General features: G+C 44.1%; 1 protein-coding gene across 5 annotated transcripts in view; it reads right to left on the bottom strand.

Annotated features, from left to right (window-relative positions):
* Positions 1-257: 257 nt before the first annotated feature.
* Positions 258-22,540, bottom strand: part of KDM2B (lysine demethylase 2B) — a 715,168-nt gene continuing 692,885 nt past the window's right edge. For all 5 annotated transcript variants that reach the window (XM_069214908.1, XM_069214905.1, XM_069214907.1 and 2 more), the window contains 2 exons: positions 21,284-21,502; positions 258-1,413 (listed from right to left, as the gene is read on the bottom strand). In XM_069214908.1, the coding sequence (XP_069071009.1) occupies positions 1,232-1,413; positions 21,284-21,502 (401 nt within the window). In that variant the 3' untranslated portion in view covers positions 258-1,231. The remainder of the gene's footprint in view (positions 1,414-21,283; positions 21,503-22,540) is intronic.

Below are 22,540 nucleotides of genomic sequence, written 5' to 3' on the forward strand. Positions count from 1 at the left end.
AAGCAAACAAAAAAAACCCAAGTAAGTACAAAATACAATATGTCCACCAAGAACAGTGCAAGCCATAAACCCATCAAACAATAAAACAAGCTAAAAGTAAGTACTATCTGCTTATGCCTCGCCTACTGGGCAAGAGGAGACACCATGATTGGACCTGCACGTAAATAACAGAACCATTTTCCTTTTAATAATTATCACATTAACAGGCGGACCGAATTTCTCAAGTTTAAATTCCAAATAAATTCAATGACATCAACTTTCCCAATATTTTTTATACAAATTCTGCAAGTTAAAACGTCACCAGAAAGGCCTACAAAAACATCACACCTTACAACAATGGCACTTTAGAAGGCATATTTTTACAATCATTCTACAAAGCAGGTTATAAACCCTGAACAAGAATTGACAATTTAAATAAAGAACCATTCAACAGTTTACTGTCAAACGTCTGACTGTACAAATAAGATTTACAGAGTAAAAGAGGTCATGCTTGGAGAAAATCTCTTTTCTACTAAATGATGGAATTTGAATGTTGAGAAAAAGTACAATTGTATGCAGGAAATAATGGCAGAGATTGATATTGACTATATTTTGCATCTTATTTCCACAACATGCTTGTGTCACTTTTAAAATGTACAAAGTCAAATGGAAACGTCAGTGCATCATGCTATTTACCAAATGTCAGGTCATTTTTCTGATCTGAGAATAATAAGTATAAATGTTGGCAATTTTAAGTAGACTTAAAATTGGGACTACTAAAAAAAGAACATTGGTATGCAGCCAAATGTTGCATAAATTACCTTTTAAACAATTTTGTACAAAAATATTTCTGCATAATGTATAACAAAAACAACTTCTGTTCAGGACTTAAATGCTATTAACATTGAACACAGGAGAGAACTAAATTGGAAGATCCAAGAACAGGAAATGAAAGTCAATACAACCAAGCACATGCTTAGGTACTTAAATAACAATAGTCTTCGAAAATAAAGTCTTTGTTCCAGTGTAAATAACAGTCACCATCTGTACTGATACGGTAGTGCTGGAAGATCTTGGTATTCCGCATCAAATGGCACAAGCTGAAGTTCAAGATAAAGGCCTCCAAACGTATTCTCTCCTTATTTACAAAGATGGATAGTTGATACAGTCTGGAAAATCCACATCTCAATTGGAAAATAAAATTCTAGCTTATTTTTTTTTTACATGAGTTAGAAATATTTACAGTTGTACTTCAGCTAACTTTTCTCAGGAGTTTCTCCTCCACTTGACCAAACTGTACAATCACAGACATCTCAGCTATAAATTGCTCGCAGCTTTCCTTTGTTACTTGCTTACAGTATCGGAAGTCAAGTGAACATATATTACCACAGCGTTTGAAGTACGTGAGGCACTGATCTGTAATCTTATTGCAATCTAAAAGAGAAAAAATACAGAATTCAGTGAAATCTGTTTCTGCACAACTGTTTTACGTAATGATAGTTTAATACAAATCTATAGCTTTACCGATAATATTATAACAATCACAAGATGTTCTCAAGCTGCAGTAAAATTCAGCACAAATATATAAGATGGTCTTCTTTAATATTACTAAACATTCGCATAAAATAGCAATCTCAAACATCTGCAAGAAGTGTAGGAGCAAAGAAACAGTTTCTTACCCACACTAGGAATATGTTATTTACCATGTAAGCATGTGTTTTTATCCTGTAGTGTTGTAGATTTGCATGCTCTGCATAGACCTGCCATCTAGTACTGGGCTCAAGCGCTGCAAGCTGTTTTTCTTTGGAGAAGTCCTTTTGACTCACAAGGTTTCCTGTGACTCCACCCTTAGTAGGGAATGCTCATGGGCACAGACTCTTAGACCATTTACCATACGAGTGAGCGTAAGTATGGAGTGGTTAGTAGCGAGAAAGTGGTGATCATGCAAATGGTGTTAAAAAATAAACTATATACATAATGCTACAGAGATGTGCAAACAAAACACTAACTCCACGGAGGAGGGTGGACATACATGAATATAGAGCACTATAAACTAGTCCTGATGCTTACAAGGTAAATAATATACTGTAGCACACATGGCTGTAGATACACATGCTCTGCATAAACTGTAAAGCAGTACTTCCCTATGCATGTGGCTAGTCAGTGGATGGTGCAGGTGTCTGAAATGGAGTTCTTAATACTGTTAGGCCAACTCTAGCTGGTTGTCAGGTGAGAATATCCACACAGTAATGTATGGTAAAGGGGTATGGAGGTGACTATGTAGCTGTTTTTCAGATATTGACGTCTCAATAGATCATAAATATCTACCTAAGCCCCCAAAAACTGGACTTAGGGAAGCAAACAGCAGTAAATAGCAGAGAAAAATAGAAAAAACTACATTGAAAAACAATGAAGCATTCTTAGCCAATAGGCTGCATGCAGGTTAACACAGGAGAACCATAAAAACTTTGGCACAGTGCCTTTAAGACCCTGAGCACCTCCAGTATCCCACCATGCCTCAGGGGTGAAGGGAAGGTGACAGTTGGTTCACAGTTAGGTCAGTTCTTTTTTCCGGCTTCTTCTGAGAGGATCCTGGAGCATTGAGCTCTCAGTTTTTCTGAGTTTTTCTTCAGAAAAATCCTTAAAAAATAGTGTTTTTCCTGTTTACTCGACAGATAACATCTTTTGTCTGAGTTGGGAAGTTTTTTTGACAGAAAATGCCATCTCTTTTTGTAAAATGTCCTTCTTGTGGGAAGAAGAAAGCCCAGTCAGACCCACACTCTCTGTGTATTGTCTGCCTGCCACAGAGTCACTGTCCTGACACCTGCAAGTATTGTAAGAACATGTCAAGGAGGACTCTCAAAGACAGAGAGAAGATCAGGCTACATGGGCTTCAGGAGAGGAAAAAGTCAACATCCTCTTCACTTCCCAGACCTACAACAGAAGGAATGGCCCGATCGACGTCGACAGGTAGGATTGTGCCTGTTTGTTCTCCATCGACGTCATCGGCACCACGTCTCACCGGCATAGATCGCCGTCGACGGTGACCAGACCGACGTCGAAGGACAAAGCGTCGAAGCATGGACACAGGGGTACATCTCCGTCGACGGCAGGCCGCCGTTCGGCGTCGAGCCATCTCCGCCGCTCCCGTTCGCCGCCGAGAACGTCTCACCCCTTGGCGTCGAAGGACACGACACCAAAACCACCACGACGGCATGAACATCCGCTGTCGACCACTCGCCACTCAACGTCGAGACACACGACGGCGAGTAGGTCCAGGTCCCGCGATCGGCGTCAAGACATTCAACGTCAAGGCCTTCGACGTCAAGACCTTCGACGTCGAGAACAGACCAGCCATCGCAACCTTCGACGTCGAGGATACAATCGACGTCGACACAACCTTCAGCTGTGTCACACGCAGTAGAGCCAGCGGACAAAGCTCCCTCACCGGTGGTCTCTATAAGGAGTGCATCATCCCATTCCAGAGCGGTCTCATCGGGGCATGTTTCTCCCATCACTCTATCACCCAGATGGTTAGAGAGCCTGAATAGACCGGCAGCATCCCCGGATTCCCAATACTCTAGGATGTATTCTCCTACTGCCTCATTACCGAGAACGCCATCGCCTACAGCTAGAGCAGGACGGGCTCGTTCTGCTTCTCGTCAGCCGACCACAAGACCTGCACACTCTGCTACAGCCTCTCGGAGCAGGTCCCGTTCCCGAAGGAGAACCAGGTCGCGAACACCACGCAGAAGATCACCTTCTTGGTCTTCTTCAGGATCGTCTGTTGGGCGCTACTCCCCCACACTCACAGATTCTCCACCTGCTAGGATTTCCCCGGTGGATGATATCACCACTTTTAATGAGGTTCTTCTAAGGGGAGCGCAGAAGCTAAATATTGAGGTACCGGAACCGGCCACCTCATCCTCAGTTATCTTTGAGACCCTACAACACAGATCAGTCTCGAGAAAACTGCTGCCACTAGTACCGGGTTTGCTGCAACCTACTATGGACACTTTTCTGTCTCCAGCCACTCTCAAGTCTGCCCCGGCTAGGATTCAAAAGAAATACAAAGCTCCGGAGCAAGATCCTTTATTCCTGCGGAAGGATCCGCCACCGGACTCTGTTATCTTAGCCGCAGCCAGAAAAACACACTCTGTGGCATCATCTTCCACAGTCCCCCCGGATAAGGAGAGCAGACACCTAGACTCCCTGGGGAGAAAGATGTGCGGTACGGCGGCATCTGCTATGAAGGTCTCCAGCGCCTCAGCACTTCTGGGCAGATATGACCGCTCTCTGTGGGACTCACTCCACAGATTTACAGAAAAGTTGCCCAGGGAAGATAGACAGGACTTCCAGGAAATCTTGCAGGAAGGGGGCCTAGTATCTAACCAGGTCATCAGCGCGGCGGCGGACGGGGCGGATTTGGCTGCGCATGGGTATGCGCACGGAATCTGCGCTAGGAGGTCTTCCTGGCTACGGCTCACGGGTCTGAAGCAGGAAGCACAGCAACGCATTTTAAACCTCCCATTCAGCGGCAATTCGTTGTTCGGTACCCACGCGGATGAAGAGATGGCCCGAATGAAAACGGAAGTGGACACGATGAGGGCAGTGGGCCTGGAACGTAAGAAAGACTTCAGGCGGAGGTACAGGCCGTACGACAGACGACCATTCCAGCAGAGGGTTCAAACCCCTCACTGGTCTCAGAGGCCACAACAACGACAGGGACGTCCCCTGTTTCAGGCACGTAGACCCACAAGAGACCGAGGGTCAAGTAGACCTCAACAGTCTACAGCAAAGACACCAACAAAGCAATGAGGCATTGCTTCCCTCAGCACTGTGCACCACTCCGGTGGGGGGAAGTGTTACGCATCATCTTCACGAGTGGCACTCCATCACAAAAGACCAGTGGGTGCTCAATATTGTCGAACATGGCTATTCTCTCCTTTTCAAAAAACCTCCTCCACACTTGCCGCCAGCAAGAGGTTTTCCTTCTCATCTCAGCCTGCTACGCAAGGAAGTTCTCGCACTCCTACAAAAGAAAGCTGTAGAAAAGGTTCCTCCGGCACAAAAAGGAAAAGGGGTGTACTCCCGTTACTTTCTGGTGGCGAAAAAAGGTCAACAGGGCCTCTTCAGGCCAATTCTGGACTTACGGCTCCTGAACAAGTACATAAGAAAACAGAAGTTCAGGATGCTAGCCCTTCACCAGATTGTCCCGCAACTGCATCAGGGAGACTGGATGTGCTCCATCGACCTACAGGATGCATATTTTCACATCCCAATAGCATCCAAACATCGGAAATATTTACGTTTCCAGATAGCGTCACAGCACTACCAATTCAGAGTCCTTCCATTCGGCCTGAAGTCTGCACCCCGAGTCTTTTCAAAATGTGTAGCAGTGGTAGCGGCACATCTTCGAAGACAAAAAATATTCGTCTACCCCTACCTGGACGACTGGCTAGTGAAGGCCTCCTCTCCGGATCAGGCGAGAGAACATCGAGACATCGTACTAAGAACTTTCGAGTCTCTAGGTCTTCAAATCAACCACAACAAGTCAACCCTGATTCCAACACAAAACCTCCACTACCTGGGAGCGATACTAAACACAGAGCTCCAAAGAGTGTATCCTTCGGAGGAACGACTTTTATCAATCCACAGGAAGTGTCAACAACTATTAACAGCCGATGCACCTACTGCTCGTCAGGTGACATCGCTTCTGGGCTCCATGGCTTCATGCATCTTCATTGTCCCGAATGCCAGGCTACGCATGAGGCCCCTTCAGGAGGCATTAGAGAACAATTGGAGCCAAAAGACGGGTCACTGGGAGGACAGAGTTCGACTACCAGCAGTGGCTTTTCAATCACTACAATGGTGGATGCACAGACCTCACCTGTCGATAGGTTCTCCGTTTCACCAGACAATTCCAGCCGACATTCTGGTAACGGATGCGTCTCTTCAGGGTTGGGGTGCTCATCTGGGTTCCTTCCAAGCTCAGGGTCTGTGGTCCGACAAGGAAAAGAACTATCACATAAATCTACTGGAGCTCAGAGCAGTCCATCTGGCTCTCAAATCTTTCTCTCCATTGGTTCAGGGGAAATCTCTCCTAATTCAGACAGACAATACAACCACAATGTATTACCTGAACAAACAGGGAGGAACAAGATCACTACCTCTGTCTCGAGAATCCCAAACGATATGGCATTGGCTCCTGGCCAGGGGAATGTCTATCACAGCGGTACACCTGCCAGGTCAGCAAAACGTAGAGGCAGATTTCCTGAGCAGACATCTAGAAGACGCGCACGACTGGGTCCTACACGACGAAGTCGTCGAGGACATCTTCGGTCAATGGGGTCGACCCCAGTTGGATCTCTTTGCAGACGAAACAAACAAGAAATGCCCAGACTTCGCATCCAGGTTCTGCCGTCCGGGATCTCAAGGGAATGCCCTGTTGATCAACTGGCCAGGGACATTTCTCTACGCCTTTCCACCGATTCCCCTCATACCGGCAGTAATCAACAAATTTTACAACTCCAGAACCAGAATGATTCTGATAGCGCCACAATGGCCCCGCCAATTCTGGTACACGGACCTACTCAACTTATCGGAAAAACCTCACAGGAGGTTGCCGTGCAGACCGGATCTCCTGAGCAGAATGGAAGGCAGAATCCTACATCCCAACCTTCCCTCTCTGAGCTTGACAGCATGGCTCCTGAATTCCTACAGTATGGGCACCTAGGGCTCTCACAGGAGTGCATGAACATCTTGAAAGAGTCAAAACGACCTTCCACGCGGCGTTCTTACGCTTTTAAGTGGAAGAGATTTTACATCTGGTGCTCTCAACAAGGTATAAATCCCATACGAGCTCAGGAGGACGTCATACTGTCCTATTTGCTTCATCTGGCGAAGTCTGGTCTTCAGGTATCTTCTATTAAGGTTCATTTGTCTGCAATTACAGCGTATCGTAAGTCGCCTTCTCAGGAATCCTTCTTTACGATACCTGTAGTCAAGGATTTTTTAGAAGGCTTGAAAAAGGTTTTTCCTCCCATTCGGAGACCTTCTCCTCCATGGGAACTGAATGTAGTCCTGTCAAAGCTTATGGGCCCTCCCTTTGAACCTATCCACAAGGCCTCTTTACAGCACCTTACGTGGAAGACGGCTTTTTTGGTGGCCATTACTTCAGCGAGGAGGGTCAGCGAAATTCAGGCTCTGTCTTGCAGAGAACCGTACACGGTTTTTCACGATAATAGAGTGGTTCTGCGAACTCACCCATCTTTCCTTCCGAAGGTGGTGTCAGAATTCCATATCAATCAGACTATATCTTTACCGACTTTCTTTCCCAATCCGGAGACTCCGGCTGAGAAAGCATTGCATTCTTTAGACTTGAAAAGAGTGCTGAAATTCTATTTGGACAAAACAAAACCGATTAGACATTCTAACCATTTGTTTCTAAATTATGGTCATTTAAGAACAGGAGAGGCAGCGTCTAAACGAACGATATCAAGATGGATTGTGTCTTGTATTGTTAACTCTTACCAACTGGCTAATAAGCGATTACTGGCTAGGCCAAAAGCGCATTCCACAAGGGGAAAAGCGGCTACTGCTGCCCTCCTTAACAATGTACCAATTTCCGAGATTTGTAAGGCTGCTACATGGAAGTCTGTGCATACCTTTACTAAGCATTACTGTTTAGACTCGGATGCAAGAGCGGATGCCCATGGGGCAGGCCTCTCTTAGAAATCTATTTGCATGAATATATATTCTTTCCTGCACTTCTTTCAGACAGTCCGCAGAGTTTAGGGATGGGCTTGCTAATCTATTCAATGTTTATGACTATTGATGAGGATCCCCTGGAAGAGAAGGATAAGTTACTTACCTGTAAATCCTAGTTCTCTTCCAGGGGTATCCTCATCTAAGTCATAAACAACCCACCCTCCTCCCCGGACTCAAGTCTCCTAGAAGTGCAGGACAGATTATTTTTCTAATCAGTTACACAGATTGTCACCGTAAAAAAGTACTGACCTAACTGTGAACCAACTGTCACCTTCCCTTCACCCCTGAGGCATGGTGGGATACTGGAGGTGCTCAGGGTCTTAAAGGCACGGTGCCAAAGTTTTTATGGTTCTCCTGTGTTAACCTGCATGCAGCCTATTGGCTAAGAATGCTTCATTGTTTTTCAATGTAGTTTTTTCTATTTTTCTCTGCTATTTACTGCTGTTTGCTTCCCTAAGTCCAGTTTTTGGGGGCTTAGGTAGATATTTATGATCTATTGTGATTTTATAATATAAAAAAAAAAAAAAAAAAACTTGCATAGAAATAAAGCATTTTAGCCTATTTATGATTATAGCCTGCATTGCTGTTTTTACACATGATAATATGTATGTATTTTATATATATATGCTCCGGGGTCCCCGCACAAGGGCGGGAATATTCAATGTTTATGACTATTGATGAGGATCCCCTGGAAGAGAAGTGGTGATCATGCAAATGGTGTTAAAAAATAAACTATATACATAATGCTACAGAGATGTGCAAACAAAACACTAACTCCACGGAGGAGGGTGGACACACATGAATATAGAGCACTATAAACTAGTCCTGATGCTTACAAGGTAAATAATATACTGTAGCACACATGGCTGTAGATACACATGCTCTGCATAAACTGTAAAGCAGTACTTCCCTATGCATGTGGCTAGTCAGTGGATGGTGCAGGTGTCTGAAATGGAGTTCTTAATACTGTTTGGCCAACTCTAGCTGGTTGTCAGGTGAGAATATCCACACAGTAATGTATGGTAAAGGGGTATGGAGGTGACTATGTAGCTGTTTTTCAGATGTTGGGGTAGGGGGGGGGAGGGGGAGGGGTGTTGTACAATAAGGCTTTTTGACATCTATGGAAAGGTGAGACCACCTTAGGAAGGAATTCTGTATCACTTTTGTAGACAACCCTATCCTTGTGAACCTGGATAAAGTGCTCTTGCAAAGTGAGGGTTGCAGTTCATATATTCACCTTAGTGAGGTGATGGCTATAAAGAAATGAATGATGGCAGATTGGGGGGCCGATGAGTACAGTGAGTACTATGTTAGGGCACCACAGAGGGCAGGTGGAATCACTGGATTTTTTCTATAAAAGCTTAAATGATGGGAATTTTCGAAGAGGGAAAAATGCACTCTATTTTTTTAATGGATGCTGCAAGATAAACATTTCAGAATTGCATGCTAACCATGCTTCCCATAGCAAATGTATTTAACCGCAGGCTTCAGAGAGTCCAAAGTCTTGGAGTGACAGTAGTGGGCAAACCTTTTGCCCTTTACTGCGTAGCAGGCGCTAGCAGTCTTTAGGCACAGTTCCTTTAGAACAGCAATACATGGCTGTCTGGCTTACATGGGGGCTACCAGGATGAGACATTTGCCAAAGCTTTCTCACCATGAATGAAAGGAGCAGAGGAGGAAAACCTAGGCAAATATCACTGACCAGTTCATCCACGGAGCACAGCCTATGGACTGTGGATGTAGGAACCTGGCAGCAAATTTGCTAGTGTTTTGCATTTTCAGGAGTGACGAAGATGTCCACTTGCAGAATATCCTGCATTTGAAAATGCAGGATTCAGACTTGCTCGTGGAGTTCTGTTTGTGGATTTGTTGATGCGTCCAGCTGAGTAGATCCACAAAGTCGCTGCCCACTCCTACTAGTAAATGTATTTGGTGGTGAACCGCCCAATGCTAAATCGTCTGTGCAAAGGCCGAAAGCTGTGGTGAGGGAGTGCCACCTTTTTCTCTAGTTAACAGACGGACGTCACCCTGTCGGTTTTGATTTGAATATTCTGAAAAAAGGCTTCAAGGGCTTATTTAATAGCAATAGGCTTGGCGGTAACTGGTGTGAAACCCCTGGTACTTGGGTGTCCAGTGATCCTAAACTGTCATGGTGTAGAGATAGAACCCCAGCCAGAGAGACCGGCATCAGTGATGGTCACCTGCGGAATGTGGTGTGCAAAGGGCCTGCCCTGCAGCAATCTGTTGCTGTTTCACAAAGGAAGCAAGGAGTTCTGGCCCTTAAAAACGTTATTACTTGTAGCTGACTCTCCACCTGTGTTGACAAGCATTGCTGTAGCAGAGCCATGTGCAATCTGGCAGGAGGCCTATGACTATGCAAAAGGCCATCCTTCCTAAAAGATGCATGTGTTTTCTGATTGAAATAGGACGATCTAGCTGAAAAAGGGCAGTAGCTGGAAAGCTAGCACTGAATGGTCAGGGTCTAAGCTTCGTCCACAACACTCCGGGTTTCAGGGATAAATGAAAGTATCTGCGAATGTCGAGGACAAGTTTGGAAGCTTGTTTCTTGAGTAATACCTGCTCTTCCATCATCAGCCCTAGGTGGTCTTGGTTGATGTTGTGCTAGGGATGCCAGTATTGTGGAATTGAATATTTGATGGGGTGGTGTGGAATTTTAGGAGGTAGCAAGAGCGCACCCTGCTCTAAGTTTATATACTTCCACTAGGGGAGGTAAAAATAGCTGCACCCTCCGACAAGTGCTGAGTAGTCTAAGGTAAGGGGTTGTGTGGAAGGTTATTGTCAGGAGGCAAAAGTGCCTTGTTTCAAGCACCTTTGCCCACGGAAGCTACCTTTGGTGTATCATTTGGGTGACTGACTTTTGGGATTGGGCTGCTATGTCTGGTGCCTGCGGTTTGTGCTGCAGCTCGCAAACGCTGGTAGCAAAACCCACAATTCTATTGCTGCTGCTTGAGCACTCCTATTGTCTTTCCACGGTCAGCGTTCTTTATAATTGTCTATAGAATGGAGTCACCTTGTAGCCCGAAGAGTAGTTAACTATCAAAGGGCAACCCGATGAAGTGTTGCTGCACCTCGGGTGGAAGCTGTGCACTCTAAGCCAACATGGCTGTGAAGGAGGATTCTAGTGTTGATCTTATGTGAGACTATATCAGCAGCGTAGAGTGCATTTGATATTTACATTTGAAATTGATTTTCCCTCGTTTACAACTGGTTTCTTTCGCTGTTTTTAAGTGTCACGAAGGTGCTTAATCAGTTCACCCATTTGCTCCTCTGTCAGTCTTCCCCGGAGAGCAGGATAACACAATTAGTAATTCACTACTGTGACAGCCCCTACTGCTATCCCATGCCTGCAGCCTCAATGTTTTTTCTATCAGGTGGACGGATACCCCTTGTGCCTTGCATAAATACCCCATGTAAGTGATATGTGGATGACAAGGGAATCCTGATGGAACATGCCTGCAAACAAAGATGGGGATCTTGCAGTGACAGCTTTTCTCCACCCTGCATGTCCACTCATGTTCTGATCACATTTTCGAAATTACTAGTGGAGTATTTAAGCATGCTTTTAAGTATTAAAAGGAATTGTACTGACTGCTAAGTTTTACAGAGCATTTTGACAGGGAAACGATCCTCCTTTTCCTGCATACAGTTTAACTTTTTGGTGGTGTGCTGCATGTTATAAGACCACAAAATAAGTGGTTGTGTTGCTGGGCGAGTAAGGTTTGACAGGGACAGCCTCCAGAGGGAATTTGCCTGGAGGGTTCACAATCTAATTGTGCCAAGAATCATAACGTGTGAGTGGTCTGCAAAGTGTCCTCTTCAGAGTCCGTGTGAATAGACTGAGACAGTGATGGCAAGTGTGAGTGTGAAGGTGCGGGTTCCTTAATCCTTTCTTTTGGATTAGGATAAGACCTAAGCTCAAGAGAAATGACTGTGCCAAAGGTGAGACAGCCTTTCTTGTTATGGGCTTGGCCGGTAGGAAGAGGACGTGGCCGGAGATGGTGGTCAATGTAAATCTTCGGTCATATTTCAGGCTGGTCGCCTTTGTGGTTGGGAGCGAGTTGGCTGCACAAAGTCAAGCTAGGGGCTGTATTCGAAGTTGACTCTGGAGTCAATCTGAGTTCTGAGACAGGCTCAATGTAAAATTTTGATGTCTCAGCGACAAGGTTTAACTTTTGAGGTTTGATGAGTCTTTTGTGCCAATGCTGGGTTACAGCTTCAATTAGCTTCAGGAACAGTTCTAACTATCAAGCCTTCTTTCGAGGTGGTTCTCGGGTCAAGGGAAGGTGCTCTTGGGACATTCCTTGCCATACAGCCAAGGCTCTATTTGAGGTCAAACCCCACAAGGAACATCCTCAATGTAAAGTGTGTGTTAAGCCTTAAACATGGTCTTTGACCTAGAAGTGAGTTTCAGTGAGGGGTGTCAAAAATAATCTTTGAAGTCGGAGTCTATGGAGGACACCTATTCAGAACTCCGATCCCCATAGACCTCTCCAGGCTACTGGAATCCTGTCATAGTATGCTCCTTTGACATCTTCAGTGCCCTCTCCAGATGGTGGCTTGGTATAGGACCAACACTGCTTCCTGTAATTCCCCCATCATTACCCTTTCCGTACTGAGCTTTACACTTCAAACAGGCAGCTTCATCGTGGTCCCTTGCAAAGCAGGGGTTAAAAACCTGATGCTGATAAGACCATGGGAACTTATTACAGTTGTGGCAACATTTAAATGGTGTATTCTCCATACTCACCCTCAACTCTAGTTACTCTCATATGAATTGGCCTTGGGTTTATCAGTACAGATAAACTTCAAAGCAGTTGACAGTCTTAAAAGATCTGTGCGTGTTGAAAGCTTGAGTCCCTGTGTCTCAGAGTCAAAGTTTACAGCTACTGTAGCACAACTGTAATGGGACACTCGAAGATTCGTCTGAACCCAATGGCAGAAAAAGGCAATTTAAGGTGGTGTTTGTCCTGGTGCATTGTGGATTTCAGGGAGGTTTCACACCTCCCCCCAAAACTCTTCTTTGAAGAGTAACAACTTGCAATGCCTGCAGCCAAAACCAGATGGCAGAAATGCACATAGCATGTGGTCTACAGTGTCACATGCAGCAAACGTATGGTTACTGAAGATAACTTTTTCTTCTAATGGGTACATCTTCCTGTAGAAGCCTCACCTTAAGAATGAGTCCAACAGTTGTACCCACCAAGAGGTGGGACTGAGTAGTGGTGTCTAACCAAGGAAATCACGTAATAAACTCTTTATAAAGCATCCATCACCCCATTCGTAAGCGCAAGACAGCCAAATTATGTAAAGAAGACGGAGTAGCTGGCAGGCAAATACCAGTCACCTGGGCGCCTTTGGTGGGAGCAGAGAAAAGTATATTCTTACCTGTAGGTGTAGTTTTGCAGGTTGAAAAAACTTCTGGTTTCACATGCTGTGCACTAGTTCGCCATCTAGTGGTTGGGACCAGATAACCCCAATCTACTAGTAGTCCTTCCTTTCTTTTCTCTTTTTTTGTTTTTTTTGGGCACCGACGATCCCCACCATTTGGTGCTTGGACCATTCTCCTGTGACGTCATACGCCCTCCACGGACGCCTTCCTCTTGGTCGCCATCTTCAGATTATTTTTTCTCTTTTTGTGTATCCCTCATCTTCTGGGGAGGCGGGTGGCTCGCTTGTGAATCCAGAAAATTCTTCAGGCTGCAAAACCACACCTACAGGTGAGAAACTAATTCATTATGCAGTGTGAATCTTTTCTGGATTCACATACTATGCATTGATTTTGTGGTGATATTTAATACTGAGGTGGTTGGGATGAAGATGAGCTTACATTTGTGAATAAATGCTTCAACACTTTGTCCAACTTGAGCTTCTTTGTTCATATGAAAGTCAACGCAATAATGTCTTGTGAATGTATGCACAGATGTTCGAGTAGCTCCCAGACAAATGTCCTGAAGCAGTATGTTTGCTAGAAACACTGTTGTCGCTCCATTTTTGCAAGTGCTATTGTTTTAGAATTTAATGGTGCTCCTGCACTTGAGTAACATAAGTGATTCATTTACAAACTGTACCTTTTGTAACTGATTTACCCTTGTTATTCTCTGCAAGTACATAGTGCGCTCTTCTTGCATCAAGAGTGTGTATCGCTCTTTCTGCATGGTTCGAGGGTTCTTGGAAAAAAACTTTGAATTTGAATTGACTGATTTATGTGAAAAGGCGAAACCACTTTTGGCAGGAAGTATGGACCTGTCCTCATGACAACACTGTCCTTGTGGATTTGTATGTATGGTTCCTGAATAGTGTGGGTTTGCTAAGTGATGTCCTTGGTGCTAGATAAGCTGTTTTTTAGTGTGAGCATTTTTAATGATGCCTTGTGAAGAGGAGCAAAGGGTTTCTTCATTAGCTGTGTTAGTGCCAGATTTAAGTTCCATGTTGGAGTATTTGCCCTTCTGGGAGGTGCTATCCTTTTTGCTCTAAGAATCCGTTACTTACTGGGGATGTGAAGAAACTACTTCCTACATTGCCCCTTGTATAGTCCACAATAGCTGCTAAATGTACTTTAAGGAAGCATATGTTAGTTTCCAATCTAGAAGATGTGTAAGGTATTTCAGGACTGTGATTTCTTTAGTAATTTGATGTTATAGGTCCCTCATTTTGCACCAAAAGGAGTATCTCTCCCACTTGGCTGTATAAGATATTCTTGTAGTTGACCACCTTGCTTCTCTGAGGACCACCGTTGTTTTCTCTGGAAGGCCTAGGTGGCCAAACTAAGTCTTCAGGAGCCATGCTGCGAGACTGAAAGTTTCTGGGTCTCGACAGAGAACTCTCCCCCCTTTCATTGACAACAGGTCTTGAATCCTTGGCAATTTCTGGATTTTTCCTTTCAACATCTTTATCAGTTCGGAGTACCATGTCTGCCTTGCCCACTGAGCAGCAATAAGGATTAGTGTCATTTTGTCCTGTTTGCATTTTTGATTAGTCTGTGCAACAGTGGTACTGGGGGTAAAGCGTATGCAAATATCTCTGACCAACTTATCAACATGACATTCCCTATTGATTGGTGTTGTGGGATACGGCCACCAAGTGTTGGCATTTTGCAAATAGATATATTTTTGGTGCACCCCAACGTTTGACTATCTGTTTGAGTACTGTGTGATTGAGTTCCCACTCATAGGAAGATGATTCATACCTGCTTAATTTGTCCGCTTCAACACTGTCCTTCCCTGAGAGATAAAATGCTAAAAGCTAAATCCATCTCTGAATTGCCCACTTCCAGATCTCGTGTTAATCCTGATAGAACAAATGATTGAGCTCTCATCATCTTAGTATTGTCCGTTTGTATTTATAGTGATTACCCTCCTACCTTCTTCTGAACGGCTTTTAAAGCTAGGCACACAGTTTTTAGTTCCAAGACATTGATATGCTGTACTGCAAATTGTTCAGTCCATACATCTCGGACACTGAGTGATCCCATATGTGCTCCCCAACCCATGTGTGAGGCTTCTGTAGTAATGGTCACTGTAGGAGTTGGTTGTATAAATGGTCTTCCTACTGTTAACTGTGTCCTGTTCCACCATGCCATTTCCTCCTGAACATTGTGGGTGACAGCCACTAGATTCTCCCAACTCTGTGTTGCTTGTGACCATTGGTTTTGTAGCCAATATTGAATTGGTCTCATATGGGATGAGAGGGATGCATGAGGCCACCTTCTCCAGAATTTCCCCCTAGGTCCTCACTGTCAGAGATTGTCCCCTCTGGTAAAGATGAGTTTCTTGAAGTATTGACACTACCCTCTTTGCATGGATATGCCTTTGCCTCTATTGAGTGGATTCTTGCCGCGAGAAAGGCCTTTTCTTGCCCTGGCATTGTTGATGATTTTTCTGTATTGAAAATCCTAGACTGAACAGTGTTGTCATCACTTTTTTGTAAATCTGTTTTGCATTGGCCTAATGAATTTGCTCTTTCCAACCAGTCGTCTAGGTAAGGGTAGATGTGGATTCTTTGTCTTGTTAGGTATGCTGCTACTGCTGCCAGGCATTTTGTAAATACTTGTGGTGCCGACTTTATTCCGAAAGCCAGCACTTTGAATTGGTAGTGAGTCTTGTTGACTACAAACCATAGGAATTGTTTGTGATTGTGACTGTAGGAAGGCTGGCTCCATATATACTATATCAAAGTGAGATATAGTGTGAAAAAGATTCCAGGGGTTCCCAAGAGGCTTAACATAGGCTAAAGTAGATAACACTAATGCTCTCTTTGTGGTAGTGTGGTCAAGCAGTTAGGCTGATCAGAGGGCAGTGCAAAGCATTTGTTGTACAGACACAATTGGAGAAGCACAAACTCGATGACTTAACTCCAGACCAATGGTTTTTATGTATCAAAAATATCTTAATTTATTTTTAGAACCACAAGATTCAAGTTGAAGGGAAGTACGAAATAAGTTACTTACCTGTAACTGTAGTTCTCCAGTATTGGAAGCTTTCATAGATTCACATGCTTGAATACTTCCCCGTCGTCGAGAGTCCCCGGTGGAATATACAACCTAGGCATGAAAATGTACATATACAATACATGGCCTAGGACTCAATAGAATAACCTATCACAGTCATTTTGTCAAATAGACTCAAACTTGAACCAATCAGATTGTCTCACCCCTTAGAACCTCCAGTGAGGAGCTACCTTCCCTCACATTTTCTGAGCATAAGTTCTGTAATAATGAAGAACACTGAGAAAAAGAGAGAAGGTGAGCTCCCCCGGGGAGGCGGGTGGGTCGCATGTGAATCTATGAAAGCTTCCAGTACAGGAGAACTACAGTTACAGGTAAGTAACTTATTTCTTACTCCAGTATTAGAACTTTCATAGATTCACATGCTTGAATAAGACTAGCAAGCAGTAAGCAGCACATTTTCTGTATTCATAAAAAACTGTTTACCATATAAAAAGATAGAATCTGCATTAAAATAACTAAATGCAAAGAAATAAGAGCCCACACTCCCAATATAAATCCATATGCATAAGATGTACTTTAGTGCGAAACAGAAAATTTGATATTATAGCAGGAGCGGATGGTAGCAAAGAAACAGCTCCCCTTATTGGAACAAATGCCTAATGACTGCTTGAACCACTTCTGCACTCCGGTGCGTCTCAGCATCCGAACAGTAATGCTTTGTGAAAGCATGTGTTGTCCTCCACGTCGCTGCTCAGCAGATGTCCGGCAGGGACATGCCCGAAAAGAGTGCACAGGACACAGAGACTGCCCTAGTGAAATGTGCACGCACACTGGCATCCAGGGGTTGACCAGCCCTTTGATGGCAAAAAGCAATTGTGCTTGAAATCCATTTAGAAATAGTCTGTTAAGTGACAGGATGCCCTCTTCTGGGGGCACTGAATGCCACGAAGAGTTGGTTTGATTTTCGGATCGAACTCGTTCTTTGCAGATAGAACTTAAGGCATCTTTTGACATCGAGAGTATAAAGCGTTCTTTTTGCTCCAGATTGAGGTTGTGGAAAGAAAGTCTTTAGCACCACTGGCTCATTAATATGAAAGTCTGATGAAACCTTAGGGATAAACTTAGGATTGGTTTGTAGGAGGACTATCGCCGGAAAATTTCAGAAAAGGTTCTTGGATGGTAAATGTTTGCATTTTGCTGACTCTGCAAGCAGATGTTAAAGCCAAGAGAAGCGCTACCTTCCAGGTGAGGTATTTGATGTCTGCTTTATGAATGGGTTCAAATGGTTCCTTCATTTGCTGACCCAGGACTGTATTTAGTTGCCAAGCTAGAGGCAGTGCTTTAAATGGAGGAAAAGACCTTTCATGAATTGATTGAGGAGCCTAGGAGTCCAGAGGGATGGTCCCTTAGAGAGTCATCTATAACTGGAAATAGCTGCCAAGCGAACCTTAATAGATGCCTGGGCAAGACCAGAGTGCGCCAGATGAAGGAGATAAGGCAAGACTTGCTCTGGAGCGGATGTAAGTGGGTGAATGCGATTAGAAACACACCACAAGCAGAATCGTTTCTATTCTAATTGATACGTTTTACTATTGCTATCCACTTACTTGGAGGTCTTGTAGACATGCACCCCATCCCTCCATCGAAGCATCCGTTGTTATCGTTAACAGAGGTACCCGAGCTAAGAATCCTAATCCCCTGGAGATGTTTGCCATTGTTAACCACCAATCAAGGGAATCTAACATCCTTGTTGTCATATGTATGATGTCCCCGAAGGAACCATGTGTCTGCTTCCATTGTTTGTTCAGCACCTCTTGCAGTGGATGCATCCGAAGGTGACAGTGGGGAAAAAGATTGATACATGAGGACATCATCCCCAGTAATGACTTGAACTGTTAAACGGAAAGTTTTCTTAAGTGCCCCTGCTAGTTTTATGAGTGTGAGTTGTCTTTCCTCCGCTGGATACGCCTTGGTTTGAGTTGTGTCCAATAAAGCACCCAGGAAAACTATTCTCCTGGTAGGCTGAAGATGGGACTTCTCCTGATTTAGAATCAGACATAACTGTTTGAAAAGGCGTAAAGTCGTCTTGAGAGAATAACATAGCAACTGGCTGTCGGATGCCTTCACTAACCAGTCGTCCAGGTATGGAAATATTTGATGTCTGTGGCGTCGTAGATATGCTGCAACAGGGGCTAGGCACTTTGTAAAAATCCGGGGAGTGGATTTGAGTCCGAAAGGTAGCACTTTGAATTGAAAGTGCCGGACGGCCATCATAAATCTCAAGAATTTCCTGTGTTTTGGGTGAATGAGTATGTGGAAGTAGGCATGCTGCAGGTCTAAGGAAGGAATAAAATCTCCTCTGTTGAGAAGCTGCAAAACGTCCTTCAATGTTACCATGCGGAAAGACTGCTTCTTCAGATATTTGTTGAGCTCCTTAAGATCCAGGATGGGTCTCCACTGATGAGATTTTTTCCTGATTAGGAATAAGCGAGAATAGAAACCTCTTCCTTTTTGAGAATGAGGTATGACCTCTATCGCTCCTTTGGATAACATGACATCTATTTCCTGGACAAGAAGATGGAGATGCCACTTATGTACCCGGGAGGGCGGAGTCTCGAGGTGCCAAAGGGTTTCTAGAACATCGTTGGGCCGCTTGGGAAACAACTGAGCCTGGTTTCGGATGTCCCACAAGGCAAGCAGGGGTATAATCTGTTGCTTTATATTTTTCGATCTAATTTTGGCAAGACTGCTGGCACTGCAGCAGGGTTACGCATAATTTTCAATCCTGATTCCACACATGATCTATAAAAGGGATTGCTCTGACCACCTTCCTAGGAGGTTCTTTAAAATCGTACAAGAAGCAATCTTGCTGTGTGGTTGGCACTTGAAGCTCAAATCGCGCAGCCGCTTTCTCTAATAAATTGTGAAAAGAACCATTATCTTCCGGAGGGAACTCAACAGAAGTTGGCTCCGGTGAGGGAGATCCTGGGAGTACATAGCTATCCCACTCATCCTGTTCTGAAAGCACTTTGCCTTCCTCAGCTGTTTCACCTGACAAAGCATGGGCTTGCAGACCTTGTGGAACTTGAGAAGGAATCTGTGGAGTAGCAGGAAGAACTGGTAGTGGTACCGGAGTACATGATGCCGTAACCACTGGAATAGGATCTGCTGCAGGCTGTGGACGGAAGTGCTCCTTATAATCTGCCAGCATGGCCTGTAGGTCAGAAACCAGAAGGCAAACCTACTATTCCTTGTTGCTGTTGATGCGGAACTGGTTCGTAGTATTGCTGATCATAATACGAGTCATCATCAGAGTACTCTTGACATTTCACATGCAATTGAGACGGACACCTGGCCACACCAAATGCTCCGTCTTCATCTGAATCATCATCATCATCGCCATCCAAAAAGCGAGATGGCAAAAGTCTTGACACTTTACATGGTGATGTGACGGACGGTGTCAAATGAGTCTTAGATATCCTTCCAAGAAGAGTATGCTGTGAAGAGTGATACAGAGGCAATGGCAATGGTCTTTGTTGTTTTGCAGGAAACATTTTGACGGTCAACGACAAAAATCCTGGTGTCGTCGAAGAGAACGTAGACAGTGGAAATGTCGTAGACGGTGTAATCGACGATGAAAGTACCATAGACGCGGGTGTCGTCGACGGAGGCGTCGTTGACCAGGGCATCATCTACGGAGGTAACGCCGGCGGGAACGAGAGGTGAAATCAATCGTCGATGGGAGGGTCGTCGACGGGTATAGTCCTGTTGATGAGATGGAGTGCCCCGTCGAAGATGAAAGCGTCATCGACGAGGATCCTGTGGCTGCTGCAGACATTGAAATAGTGACTATTACAGGCATCACTGACAAAACAGTCATCGACGAGAGCACCGTAGACGATGGCGCTGTCAACGGTGCAGAACTTGTTTTTTTTAACCTTCAACTGTGGCGTAGACAGTTCAGAAAACGTTTTTTTTTTTTAGGACTTTGAGGGATTCTGACCCCTTCTGAATGCCTGTTCTGTGGAGGGCTGTGAATTATTGAAGAGGTCCCAGTAGATTTCTGTGCCATTTTCTTGGGTGGCTCCTGAACATCAGAGCCTTCCTGCTTTCTTTTAAAAGGCGTTTTAGGAGCAGAGATAGAGGAAGAGGCACTGTCCTCATCAGAGGCTGAGTGGCCAGCCTTACCTTTCTGAAGCCACAAAAGCAGACGACCCTCTCTGTCCTTCAAAGTCTTTGTAGAAAACTTTCTACATATCTTGCAGTCCTTGGTTTTATGACTAGGATACAAGCAGTAAATGCATTCCTCATGTGTATCAACCACATATAAGCTTTTCTTTAAACAAGAGGCACAGGATCTAAAAAGGCCCTTTCTTGGGCTCTCTGACATGGCAGCCAGTTTGAAGCACCAAAGAAGAAAAGAAATGTCCAAATTCAGGTATTCGTCTTCTGAGAGAAAAAGTTCTGAGCAGAGCTCACAGGAGACTCCTCAGCACGACGTGCGGTGGAAAATCTGAGGGAAGGCAGCTCCTCACAGGAGGTTCTATGGGGTGAGGCAATCTGATTGGTTCAAATTTGAGTTTGGGTCTATTTTACAAAATGACTGTGATAGACTGTTGAATTGAGGCCTAAGGCATGTAATGTAGATGTACATTTTAGGCCTATGTTGTATATTCCACCGGGGACTCCCATCTCGACGACGGGGAAGTATTCAAGCATGTGACTCTATGAAAGTTCCAATACTGGAGTAAGAAAGATCTATCATGGCAAAAACTGCACACAGATCTAAAAACTTTTAAAAGTCAACATCAAATGAAGTGGGCACCAAAGACTCTGTAAAACTCTTCAAAACTGGTAAAGGGCAATCCAACTCTCTTGTGATCAATAAAGCTGCACTGGCATCATTGAGGTTAAACCACATGCTGAACAAAAAGGGTAGCAATGTTTGTTAAACACTGACCCATAGTGAATGAGTTTAGCTTACCAGTAGGAGTGAGGGCTCCATAGAAATAGAGAATCTGAAGGCCCAGCAAGACTCTTATCGTACCGTGTACATGGCAGACTTACCTGAAAGGTTTATATCCGATAGAGAATCACGGGTAGAAGTCCCTGCAGCAGTAAGAAGGTTGATAGAATGATCAGTCAGATGGTTGCAGTAACTTAGGTCTAGTTTGGAAAGTAAAGGCATATGTCGAATCACCAATAGAAGTGATGCATCGGTTATGTCCAGACCAGCCAAGCGTAGATCAACAATGTTGCGCAGTTTACTCCTGTTGTCAATCTGACCTGAAAGACACAGCACAGCAAACAAGGAACGTTTACTTCTAGCGCAACACATCATAATCAACACAGTTTCAAGTTGTTAAGGCTAAGAGGGCTGGACTACCCTTCTTAAATAAACTAACTTTAAAATGTCTTTTTTTTTTTTTAAAAGGAGATGCAAACTTTGATGGTATTTTTACTGAGCAGTTGAGAAGAATGTATTTCACCATTGCTGGGAGAACCACTGCAGTTTCCTATTTCCATTTCATTTATTAGCAGCACACAGCTAACATTAGATATTGTGTGAACATACAAAATATAAAATGATCAAGTTTCATAGTGTAATACTTACAGTACAGACGGAACATTCTTTCTAACTATATATGTATAAAATATGATGCTAGAACTGCCATGCATTCTTAGTAAACTCAAGAGTCTTGCTCATCAACCTATCTACTTTCTAGCAGCTATATAAGGAACACACTGAAAATAAGTGGCTTGACAAATAGGCAGAAGGGTCCAGAGTAATTATTTCTATAACAGTTCAGCTCAGACTGAGTGTTCATTTTCCTCAATAAATAGCATGTGGAACCATCTCTTAAGAACAGCACAGCATTTCCAAGTGATTATTGCTTTGGTTGGTGCAATATAGGCCAATGACTACTTAACAATAACTAGTTCTTCAGCTTCACATCCACAATAGATTTGCGTGCTATGCATAATTATGGCATTGAGGTCACCTATCCCTCTCCAATGCTACAGAGGTTAACATCCTCTTCAGACTGATTTGGTTGGTGTGCAAGTACTATATATTTATAACCCATTCAACCTGTAGGGGACAAGATTTGCATCACATAAATCTGTAACAGACTGTATTGTATTGTAATATTTAGATAGCCCTTACTGCCTGTATGTGGGGTAATGGAGCACTTGCATACAAGGGTAGTAGGCCACACCACGCAGGGAATGGTGTTGTCTTTGTTTTGATCCTGAGTGGGAAGGGTTTCCATGTTGTGCGTGAGGACCACCAGGGTGCGGTTACTGTGTTTTGGGGACACAACG

Source organism: Pleurodeles waltl, chromosome 11 (genome assembly GCF_031143425.1).
Source record: "Pleurodeles waltl isolate 20211129_DDA chromosome 11, aPleWal1.hap1.20221129, whole genome shotgun sequence".
NCBI classification, from domain to species: domain Eukaryota; kingdom Metazoa; phylum Chordata; class Amphibia; order Caudata; family Salamandridae; genus Pleurodeles; species Pleurodeles waltl.